This window comes from Gobius niger (genome assembly GCF_951799975.1).
Source record: "Gobius niger genome assembly, chromosome: 3".
Taxonomy (NCBI): Eukaryota; Metazoa; Chordata; class Actinopteri; order Gobiiformes; family Gobiidae; genus Gobius; species Gobius niger.
The window spans coordinates 6628690-6641034 of NC_136854.1; the positions used below are offsets into that span (position 1 = coordinate 6628690).

The 12345-nt window shown below is 43.8% G+C and overlaps 2 protein-coding genes across 2 annotated transcripts in view; one reads left to right on the top strand and one right to left on the bottom strand.

The window, feature by feature from the left end:
• The window catches only part of LOC306961346 (bromodomain-containing protein 4-like), a 461990-nt gene that overhangs the window by 404121 nt on the left and 45524 nt on the right, over nt 1–12345 (top strand). The window lies entirely within an intron of this gene.
• The window catches only part of LOC306960590 (uncharacterized protein), a 44068-nt gene that overhangs the window by 5020 nt on the left and 26703 nt on the right, over nt 1–12345 (bottom strand). Inside the window, exons 10-15 of the mRNA XM_079553021.1 lie at nt 10942–11060; nt 9897–9952; nt 9254–9377; nt 6845–6947; nt 2985–3058; nt 395–509 (exon numbers count right to left, since the gene is read on the bottom strand). Of these exons, the coding sequence (XP_079409147.1) occupies nt 395–509; nt 2985–3058; nt 6845–6947; nt 9254–9377; nt 9897–9952; nt 10942–11060 (591 nt within the window). The remainder of the gene's footprint in view (nt 1–394; nt 510–2984; nt 3059–6844; nt 6948–9253; nt 9378–9896; nt 9953–10941; nt 11061–12345) is intronic.

Genomic DNA, 12345 nt, shown 5'->3' on the forward strand with positions numbered 1-12345 from the left:
TCAGTGCTGGGTCACACTTTCACACTTTCAAGGAGCCGAAAGGGGCTGAACAGCTCCCCCCCACATGATTCCAGGCCAAAACATGAATCCACCACCTCCCTACTGACATCACAGCCTTGTTGGGGCATTGTGGCCATTCACCAACCATCCACTATTCCATCCATCTGACCATCCAGGCCATCAGAGATTCAAAGAGCCCTGAGACACAATACCATCCATGAGTTTAATTGAAAAACTTTTTTCTTTTTTTTACCTTTATGACACTAAAATATATTTGGAACGCAGTGTATGTTCATTTCAAGTGGATCAAGTGTAAGCACGGCCTAAGCAGGTATAAATGTAAAATACTAGCACTGAGGTGTGTAAAGCCAGGTTCATGAGCCACATTCTGCACCTGAGACGGTCCTCGTCGAGCCCCTCCACGATGGCATTACGGTTGTTGACAATCTCCACCAGTTTCTTCATGAGCGCCTCCTCCCGCCGCCGGTCCCACGGTGTCTTCAGGTGATCTGAATGAGACAGTGCTGAGATTTAGGTCGCATTCACACTTGAGACTCGGTTCGATTGAGGAACAATACTGCAACATTGTTTCAGCTTTCCAATTGGCACAGTTCACGTTCACGCCTCTTTATTGTCAATCTAATCATCATTCTAAATGCAGAAATCCTCTGCAGCCTGCGGGGGCGCTGTAGCAAAACCTTCTACAGATGAAAACTGTGAACAAGAAAGGCGATTCGTGTGCAGCAATACGGTTTTATAAAATGATTGATCTGTTACAGCACAAGAGAAGCAGCAATACGGTTTTATAAAATGATGGATCTGTTACAGTACAAGAGAAGCAATGCTTTGTTTATGAATTGAATTGTTTTTGCCGATCATAGGATTCTTATCATTTGTTTAAAACGTCAAATGCCTACCACGACCCCCGGATGTGACGACATCAAGGCAAAGCCGGCAGGGCCGGCACTAGTCAATTTGGCGCCCTAGGCAAGATTGAATTTTTCCTTTGTGATTATTATTGCTATATTTTATTATCATTATCTATTCATTAAAAAATATCAGAACATGTGCGATCATGAAACGTGCGTACAACAGTTATATTCTTCACCACAATGTTACGTGACTCCCCGGAGACGTAAAAGGACCAGGGGGGTGTCGCTTGAAATTTCTAATTTCCAATACAAAAGACCGCAAATGTCTATTAAATTACAATTTGGCTAGACTAATGCAGGACTAACAGACCACAGCTTTGCTCTCTGGCCTCTGTCGCTGCTTACTGTATATCAAAGTTTTCTGTCTTATATTTACAAGCCATGGCTATGTTTAAGAGTAAATTTCGTATTAACTTAGAGCAGTGGTTCTCAACCTGGGGGTCGGGACCCCCAAGGGGGATGCGAGACAAATTTGGGGGGTTGCCAGATCATTTAGATAAAATATACATATTTTCATTTTCACAATCTACTGTTTTATTGTAGCATGTGTTTGCTATATTACCAGAGTGCCATTATTTGCTAGTTTGATGAATTTTATTTCAGCCATTTTTTTTTTCTTTGTTTTTTAAGAATTATGTAGGCTAATGTTCCTATTTCTCACAGTGTGACCCGGGCGGGGGGTCACGAACCCCTTTACCTGTTATAATGGGGGTCGTGGCTCCAAAAGGTTGAGAACCACTGACTTAGAGGCTCAGCACATATGTTTTCAACATAGAAACCACAACATTCCGTAATGAGTGTCGTGGTGTCAGTGTGTCTATCTTTGCGTGACTCGTTTGTTTTGGTCATAACATGTTACTGACATAATCTGTGGCTCAGTTGCTTTCACAAATGAAATGATCCACATGCAGACACTATTCAGCCTAATGCCTGGTCAACCCGGTTTGGCGAGCTTGTCGACTGCGGAGGCCAGGGCCAAACCGGTCTGACCAGGTATAAGTTTAGGACCGACCTCTGGCAGTGGCCAAAGCGCTGAACCGTGACTCATGTGACCAGAGACTGCTGGCCTTTGATTGGCAAACGAGAGAGTGGACAGCCCTCACTATTGACATGCAGGTCATACGGATTTAATATTTCACAAATGCTAAAAGGGGATTTTGACAATGTTAGCAATTAGCCGCTGTTAGCGCAACTTTAGCTGGTGTTCACATAGTTGGTATTTAGCGGTTTCTTTTCTGTTTTATTGGCCTTGGTACCTCTGAATGATTCGATAACCCCCACCAGAAGGCAGCACGTGTCCACATTTGTTCTCATCGCAGCTAACAAAACTTTTATGATGATCTGTACCGCATGCTCATCTGTGGGGGCGTTTCCCACAACAACTGCGGTTGTGGAAACAAAAGCAGGTACAGGGTAGAGTCGATACGTGCACATAGACTGTCGTGTGTGTGGTAGAGCCGGGCTCAACAACAGCTCAAGACACAAGTTTTCAGCCGGACCAGGGTTTGCTTCTTTGGCCCGGATAAGAGTCCGTTGGCGCACTCACAACACCTCAATCGAACCGTACTATCCGAGCAAACATGCGAGGATTCGTATCAAGAGGGGGTTGTGAATGCACCTTAAGAGAAGAAGTCAACATGTTAAAGGGAGGGCAGGACTGTTTAGGACAGTTAACCATGCCATTCTCACATCATTGCCTTGTCAAAGCTTCATTCACGCAAGTATGAGTAGTACTGCTATATACTCAGAAATCGCTCCATAATGGTTTCCTGTAATGCTGCATAACTGATAGCAACCCGGAAGTCTCCTCTGCATTTTTAAAACAACATCTGACCCATTCTGAGCAGCTCTGCACTCAAACTGCGCTCTTCCACGGCGCCGTTGACTTGTTAGCAAGCCATTGGCAATTAATGAAAACTTGTAATTTCTGTGTAACATAATGGATCCACCTGTTTTGAGCACAGCCCTAGATTATTTTTGGCCCCGCCCTCTGCCACTGCCCAGCGCAGGCCCCTCCTTCTCTCCTTAGGCCACGCCCTCTCGCTGATATACCTGGTTTGTCGAGGAATCGGCGCAGCTCCTGCTCCACCGTGGGCTGCTCCTCCTCCAGTTCCTGAGTCCGTCCTCTGTGAACACGGCAGAGAAAAACAGGTGGGTGTTTTTTTCTTAGGCTTCAGCTTATGCGATCATTATTATCAAAAACCACCACCAGTGGGTGGATAACACTTTTATGTGAATTAAATTAAGTTTAAGTTTAGTTGCAAAATTGTTTTGTTTCCAGATGCCATCTTTGAGAACACCCACGTCACTGTTGAAGCTGCCGTGGGGGAAACAGACGCCAGTGGCCCTGTGCCTCTAAGCCACGAGTATGCTCCCGTTTCAACATGGTCAACAGACTGTAAGGGTCCTTTACCAAGCGTTTGCTCATGTGCGACGCGTGTAGCACGTGCTAAAATGGATGAGCTGCAGACTCATTTATTTGCACAGCACCATAGCGCGGAAAATTAGAATATCGTGATAAAGTTCATTTATTTCTGTACCGTAATTTAACTTAAAATGTGAAACTAATATATATATATATGATCTATGATATAGACTCATTGCATGTGTGTTGCAAGTGAGATATGCCAAGCCTTTATTTGTTATAATTTTGATGATTATGGCTCACAGTTTGTAATTTAAAAAAATCAAAATCTCAGAAGATTAGAATATTGTCAATATTGTCGGCTCACAATGTCACCCTTTCATCAGCTAATGAATCCAAAACACCTGCAAACGGTCCCTGAGATTTTAAATGGTCTCTCAGTGGTTCAGTAGAACCACCACCATCATGGGGAAGACTGCTGACCTGACAGTTGTGCAGAAAACTATCACTGACAAAAGCCTCAAAAGGTAATAGCAAAGTGCTGGATCAAAACACATTAATAGAAAGTTAAGTGGAAGGGAAATGTGGAATAAAAAGGTGCACAGGCCGCAGGGATGAGCACAGTCTGGAGAGGACTGTCAGGAAACGGACATTCAAAAGTGTGGGGGACCTTCACAAGACTGGACTGAGGCTGGAGTCAGAGCATCAAGTGTGGGCTTCAAATATCACATTCCTCTGGTTCAAGCATCCTGGTCTTCCATAACACCTCAGCAGTGCCACAGGCACAGCCGCATTGAGGCAGTTATTCAAGCAAACTGGCCCAAACCAAGTACTAAGTACAAATGCATGATTATAGTTTTCAGAGGACCGACATTGCTCTGTTTAAAATCATTTTTTTACTGATTTCATGTCATATTAAAAATTTTTGACAGCCAAATACATCAAAACTATAACAAATAAAGGCTTGACATAATGAATGTTGCAATTTTTCTATATCATATTAGTTTCACATTTTAAGTTGAATTACAGAAATAAATGAACTTTTTAATGATATTCTACTTTTGTAACAAATCTCCAAAAATAAAATGGACAGATATTGTGATTGGATTCACAAACCCGCCGTATTCTTTTATACAGCAGGCAAAAGTGGTGAATATTGTCACCACTTTTGGACCGCGTTCAGAGAAAGTAATTGAGCCTTAGTTGGATGAACTTCGAGACAGTTTTTGTTTCATGCATAAGTCAAAAAGTAAGACATTTGCATTTTGAGGGAATGGAATTTTCTGTTGCCCACGGCCTAGTCTGAAACTACAGGCTCTTTACAATGTTGTGAATGTCACACGAGCGCAACCAAATCTGAGCTAATGGCTCCATATGTGGTGAAGAGAAGAACTGCTCTGAGGTGCTGCTCCAGGACGTCCAGAGGAAGAGGGACAGTGACCCTCATGTCAAACTGTTCTCCTTCTGGAACTCCTCTGTGTTGGGGAGGAAGGGGGAGGGTATACGCTGTCAGACAGACTGGATTTTTGAACTCAGTCCATTGCTTACTGAAAGCAAAACTGTTTGGGATTGGGCAGCACGGTGGTACAGCGGTTTGTGCTTGTGCCTCACAAGTAGAAAGTCCCGAGTTCGATTCCCAAATTAAAAATCTCAGAAAATTTTAATATCTTGAATCATCAAAATTATACCAAACAAAGGTTTGACAATTGACATATGTCACTTTGCATGTAATGAGTCTATATCACATATTAGTTTCACAGTTTAAGTTGAATAACACAAATAAACAATAAATGCACTTCCTGATATTCTAATTATATGACGAGCACCTGTATGTGGGTGTGGTTATACGCACGGGCTCCTGAACCGGGAAAGGGAAAGTGCAGCCCTTCGTACTCCAAAAGCTTTGACAAAAGATGGTGCTAAATGTAAAAAAGTCAATGTACTGAACACACACGCCACGTTAGACGAGGAGGAATAGGGCCGTTACGTCTGCTTCTGCACTACAAAAAGTAAATATCAAGCCCTGGCTTCAATGACTTGAACTGAGGAAATATATCTTGTTTTGAGGGGTTTTCACTCATTTAGACCTTTTCCCTGATCTGACTAAGAGTTTGAGGACATTTCAGACTGGTTCTATGGTAAATCTCGCTTGAAATAAGAAAGTAAAACTGCCAATGGGACACGATCATTTACAAACTTACTTGAAATAAAGGTTGAATGTGTTGAAACGAGTTAGAAACATCTCGGAACAAATGAAATAATCTAGGTCAAATGCCCAACTACATCTTAACAAGTAAAAACAACTCAAATTTGGATTATTATACTCAAATTGAGACATCTAAACTAATTACTACTACTACTTTTTGCAGTGTGGTCGTCTTCCGACAGATGGAAATTAGCCCAAGGCTACAATCCGGTGTGGCTCGTTTGTATGCATGAGACCCATGTATGTTCATTAACATGCACTGTCCCATCAAATAAACCAATAAAATAAGTATCGTCAAAAAAGTTTAGTAAAAATAATCGAAAGCTGGTACCAAAAAATCTTTCGATCCAAATTTCGAATCTGTTGGTCCAGGGATAGATAGCATTAAAGGAAGTGACTTGGTTGTTTCAGCTCAAATACATGTTTTGTTTTTCTCAATTGTTTTCCCCATGTTTAAAGAAGGGAGGAATTTGATCGTTTACTTTAAAATTTAAAAACCCTAAGGTGGTGGACACTTCCTATGGGCGAATATAACTGATCAGAAACTCACTTTAATTAACTCACTGATTTTGATTTTGCGTTAAAAGGAACAGGCCACCATTTTTACATACTGACATATGTTCTTACCTGAGCTTAGACGAGTTGATGCGTACCTGTCTGGTCTTTGTGCGTGCACTCAGTCACGCAAAAAGACCAAAGCAGTTGTTTGTATGTCGCCTCTCCTCCTCAACTCTATGGGGCCAAAGCTCTTCTACGTTTCCCCTATTTAAAAACGGTTACGTGAGAAGTTACACGATCCAAGTATAGTCACACAAAATTAAACATGTGGATTTTCTAAGTGGATAAAAAGGGGAACTATATTGTAAGGCGTAATAATACCTCAGGAGCACTTCGACGTCTGCGCAGTACAGTCCAAGTAAAGATCGTGTAACTACTCACGTAGTTAAATAGTGTATTTCAATAGGGAAAACGTGGAACTGCTTGGTTACTTCTAACTTCTACCTCGCACAAAGACCAGACAGGTACGCATCAACTCGTCTAAGCTCAGGTAAGAACATATGTGAGTACGGAAAAATGGTTCCTTTAATAGTTGCAACATCACTAAATCCTGGAGGGACTGATAACTAATACGTTTGGACGAGTTTAATGTTACATGCAGGCTGATTTTTGATGTTTTCTATTTCCATTTGTTAGGCGTCTGTATTGAGGTCATATGAACGAGGATTTGAGTGGGTTGTGTTGACTGTAGAAGCGTGCAGGAACAGTCCCTGTCAGCAGGCGTACAGGTGAAGGTGCACGCGTGGCCTGGGTGCAGCTGTGTGTGTGGAGACGTGTACTCACATGTAGACCAGCTCAGACTCCCGGCGCATGGCCACCTGTTTGTTTCTAATCAGAGTGAACCACTCCACCATCAGGTCATTCATCACAGACTCCTCCTCTCCATCTGCAATACGTGAAGAGTGTGACGTCAGGGGTGTGGTCTACGAGGTACAGAGGTCTACGAGGTACAGAGGCCAAGAGGTACAGAGGCCAAGAGGTACAGAGGTCTACGAGGTACAGAGGTCTACGAGGTACAGAGGTCTACGAGGAACAGAGGTCTACGAGGTACAGAGGTCTACGAGGTACAGATGTCTGCGCTGTACGACAACTACACCACTTACTCACGACAAACAGCAGAGGTATACTCAACAAAAACGTTAGATGCAATGCTCTTATTTTTCATGAGGTGAACTCAAAGAAATAAAACTTTCTATGAACACATTTGACCCATTTCTCTCAAATGTTGTTCAGTGAGTTTTAAATGTTTGTTTAAAATGTTGTCATTTGTTTTGAAAGCCCTTCATGGACATGCTCCCTCATATCTGTCCATTCTGTCCAGAGCCCTGCGCTCCTCCTGGTTTTGGATGTGCCCAGGTCTCGGTCCAGGCCGTGGGCCGATTGTCCTTTGCCATGGCAGGGCCAACACTGTGGAACCCACTCCCAGTCGAGTCATCACTGACCTGCCACTGTCCAAGTCCAGACTAAAGACTCACCTGTTTAGACAGGCCTTCCAGAACACATACAGCGCCTCTCAAAAGTATTAATATACCTTGAACTTTTGCACATTTTGTCATGTTTACAACCTTAAACATAAAGATTTTATTTTGAATTGTTTACTGAACATTCACACACAAGTAACCGACAACTGTGAAGGAAAAGCAAAATGATACATGATTCTGTTATTTAAAAAAAATAGAAAACGGAAACGTGGGGCGTGCATAAGTATTCATACAGCATTTTTCTGATTGCATTAAATTGCCTTTATAACATTCCTAATGACTGCAGAATGTTCACACCTTGCCCAAGGAGCACCAGAGCACGGAGCAACTGTTCAATCCATCATTTGGAAATGGAAAGAGTACAGCACCACTGCAAACTTACCAAGACACGGCCGTCCACCTAAACTAACAGACCGAACGAGGAGAGCACTGGTAAGAAATGCAACCAAGTGCCCCAAGATAACTCTGGAGGAGCTGAAGTCCTGCCGCTGAGCTGGGGGAATCTGTACATGGGACAACTATAAGTCGTATCTACACAAATCTGGCCTTCATGAACCAGTGGCAGAAGAAAGACATTATTGAAAGGAGGTCATAAGAAATCCCGTTTGAAGTTTGCTAGAAGTCATATGGAGAACACAGCTCCATGTGGAAGAAGGAGCTTTGGTCTCTACATGTGCAAATCTTGTAGAGTCAGACCCCAGAAGACTTGCTGCTGTTACTGCAGCAAAGGGGGTTCCACAAAGTATTCATTCATTGTGTGAATACTTATGCACGCCCCACTTTTCACTTTCTATTTTTTGAAAAATAACAGAATCATGTATCATTTTGCTTTCTGTCTGTTACTTGTGTGCGTTCAGTAAAAAAAATCAAAATAAAATCTTTATGTTTATGGTAAACATGACAAAATGTGCAAAACAGACACTGTAGTACTGATCTATTTTATTTTGTGTGCTGGTGTTTTTATTCTGAATATTTTTCATGTAAAGCACTTTGGTCTGCAAAGTGTTGTTGTAAAGTGCCATCGAAATAAACTTTGAGGGATTGATTGATTGACAAATCTGTGTTAGTGAGCACTTCTCCTTCCCCATTGGAGGGTGCCAATAGTAGCCTATTAACACACACCATTGATATACTGTAGTGTGGTACTAATCGTGTGTGTTTATTACCCTCCACAAATGCAAACTGTTTGCATTCACTAAATCATTGTCCCATGTTCAATTAATATTGGTCATATAGTGTTAAAAGTATAGAAATACTGCTTTAAAGTAGGAAACAAATGTTATATTTGAGTGAATGATTTGTGTTTGACTGAGGAAAATCCATCAACAAATGGAGCTAAAGTTGATGCCTCCTATAAAACTGAATAACATTTGAAACACTGCAAAAACCTCATTTTCTTGCCAGATCTGACATAAAGTCAGTCATAATTATCAAAGAATAAATAACTCAAAATAGATCAAAACACTACCAAGGAAATGAGCGGTGTCTCCATTTGATTACATTGCATTTGGTTAGAAGGGCTATCACAAGATGGCCGCCAGAGGTGCCATTCGTTGCAACGTACTACATGTCCTGTTTAAAGATCTTTGTGTAAACCCTTTTCCTTAAAGCAGAGTGAATGACAACAAAAACACACTCAACAGTTCTTCGTTACTTGATATTAAATTCTTCAGAGCTCACAATTCCCTAAATGCTTCAAAATCTCACGTACTCTCCTCGCTGGTCCTGAGTTTGAGCTCCAGATCCACTCCAGTCCTCTCCAGCTCATTCAGACTGTCCTCGATCTGCTGCAGCTCCCTCAGGATCTCCTCTTGTGGGATGTGGTCTGCTTTGGTCTGCACACACAACAAACACCACGTTGCTCAGGCTCTGCGCAGGCTCTGCGCAGGCTCTGCGCAGGCTCTGCGCAGGCTCTGCGCAGGATCTGCCCAGGCTCTGCCCAGGCTCTGCGCAGGCTCTGCGCAAGCTCTGCGCAGGCTCTGCGCAGGCTCTGCCCAGGCTCTGCGCAGGCTCTGCGCAGGCTCTGCGCAGGCTCTGCGCAGGCTCTGCGCAGGCTCTGCGCAGGATCTGCCCAGGCTCTGCCCAGGCTCTGCGCAGGCTCTGCGCAGGCTCTGCGCAGGCTCTGCGCAGGCTCTGCGCAGGCTCTGCGCAGGCTCTGCGCAGGCTCTGCGCAGGATCTGCCCAGGCTCTGCCCAGGCTCTGCGCAGGCTCTGCGCAAGCTCTGCGCAGGCTCTGCGCAGGCTCTGCCCAGGCTCTGCGCAGGCTCTGCGCAGGCTCTGCTCAGGCTCTGCACAGGCTCTGCACAGGCTCTGCACAGGCTCTGCACGCGCTCGCCCTGGAGGATCACACTATACCTTGGTTTTGTTGGAGTCTTTGTCACCGCTGCTGCCCCTGGGAGGAGCGCCGGCGCCTGCACGGAACAAAGTTGGTGAAGAAACAGGAACAAACTTGTTACCATAACAAGATGTACTGTACACCATGTAATGCACAAGTAAAACCTAAATGTAGAGTTTTTAAGACTAAGACCCAGAGGCCGATGGGCTAGAGAAGTGTGTGCTTAGTCAATGTTGAGTCAAGTCGTGCATTTGCAAACAAAAGCCATCAACAGCTACGGGACATAAACACCACAGCAGAGGCAGCAAATGCAGTATTAGAACTCTCACTGTGGGAGATACATGCATTTAAGTCCTGTTGGCATCTAAAGGCCTTCCCGGCTTGATTGGATTCATTTGAAAGGCAGAGATGCACCGGAGCAGATGGCTACTTAAATATGTGAAATAACAAATGCACGTACTTCAATAATGATGTTTTAGCAGGAGCAGACCCTCCTCAGAGGATTTATAAGCCGCTGTGGACGAAAGCACTAGCCGGTAGTCTATTCATTTATTCTGACTGTACTACAGTGCTGGTATGGCCTTACAGCGTGACCCAATATGATAAATTAAGATACTTTAAGACTGTGATTACCCTGACACAAATATTTCTTATGTTCTGGCTCTTTTACACTGATGTTTGACAGATGTCTGTCCCAACCTGTGGCCATTCTCACTTGTTTGAGGCGCAAAGTGACCTAACACATATTTTGGAAATGAGGAATAAGAATTTAAAAAGTATTCTTATTCCTCATTTCCAAAATATGTGTACCACACTTTATGTATCGGTTTTTCTATATTTTCAACACTATTTCCATTGTGTGATTTGCATTGAAGATATTAAACTCAGGATAAACAGATGGGATAATGGAGGAAACAAAAAGGGTGAAATAACTCAAAATCTGTTTTATATTTTAAATTCCTAGGCTAATGTTTGCCCACTGGACTTGTTAAAATGAAGGGGATTTCATTGCCGGAGCAAGCGGGCTTCACACAGTCTGAAATCAGTCAAAGGTCCCAGCAGTACCCTCGTGAGCAGGGACCGTGACAGAGATCCTGGGGGCCGGTGTGCTGGGGACTGCGGTCTGGGACGGGTTGGATCCGTTGGTCCAGGGTGTGGCCGAGGGCTGGGACGAGGACTTCGGGCTGGGGACAGAGAAAAGAGTCAAATGTTGAGGTGAGCCTTTAAGGAGATGCTCAGACTGGATGGTCTGGTGGTCCACACACCGCTTTACCCATGGCAAGTTCGAAAACATCAATGACAAAGTACATGTCTATTGGTGAAATATGGTGCCTTTAGGTCGAACTCTTCACTGTCCTTTTCCTCCATCCCCGTACCTCATGTGAAACGGCGCTGAGGTCTTTTGACTGGTGCACAGGGGTCATGTGGGGACAGGGTCTGTGCTCCGACATATGTCTCTGTCCACACACTGAGGCCCCTGTGAGAGGGCGGGGGCCGCGGGGGCCTCCAATGCTGCGGGGACATTTGGACGAGCAGCGGGGACAAGCTTCCTGAGGGACGTGCAGTGAGAGGAGGGCGGGCGGTGTCAGGAGGAATTAACGGAGGTACCATCCTGTTCATGTACGACGTTTGTGTTAATCCAGTCACACAGTACACGTGCACATGAGCCGGGTCGGAATGAAATACTGGGAACATGTGCAGAGCTACATCGAAAACATTATAGGAGAGATGTCGGACACTTTACAGGAATTAGGAAAACCTTTTGTAAAATCTATTAAGAAACGAATGGAAAAACATTGAATGAGGATCGCTGGGACAGGCTATTTTACATTAAGAGCTCACATGTCAGCTGATCGTTACAACTTGTGCATTACAAATATTATATATCAGTTTTGAAATGTTTGAATGTTTTTAAAGCGATGAGAGTATCGGATATTTGTAGCCAATACCTGATATCATATTTTTCCAGTATCTGATCCGATATCCGCTACCAGTATTGGATCACTTAAGGTATACTTTATTAATCCCCGAAGGGTAATTATTTCTCTGCTTTTGACCCATCCTCAATGCCGCTGGGGCGACCTGTAGGAGCCAGGCTGGTGGTCAGAAACACCTGGCCAGAGGATTAACCTATTGTACATGTTTTAGTGGTAGGGGAAACCGGAGCACCCGGAGGAAATCTACTCGGAGCTTCTAGCTGTGAAGCACGAGCGCTAACCTCTGTACTACTGTGCAACATTAGTGCTGTTTAAAGGCTGTGACTGACCAACAACAACAAAAGATATCAGCCTTTAAAGGAACAGGCCACCATTTTTACATACTGAGATATGTTCTTACCTGAGCTTAGACAAGTTGATACGTACCAGTTTGGTCTTTGTGTGTGCCCTCAGTCACGCAAAACGACCAAAGATGCTTGCTAGCATTTGGCCTCTCCCAGTACATTCCTATAGCTCCAAACGGAGGTGAAGT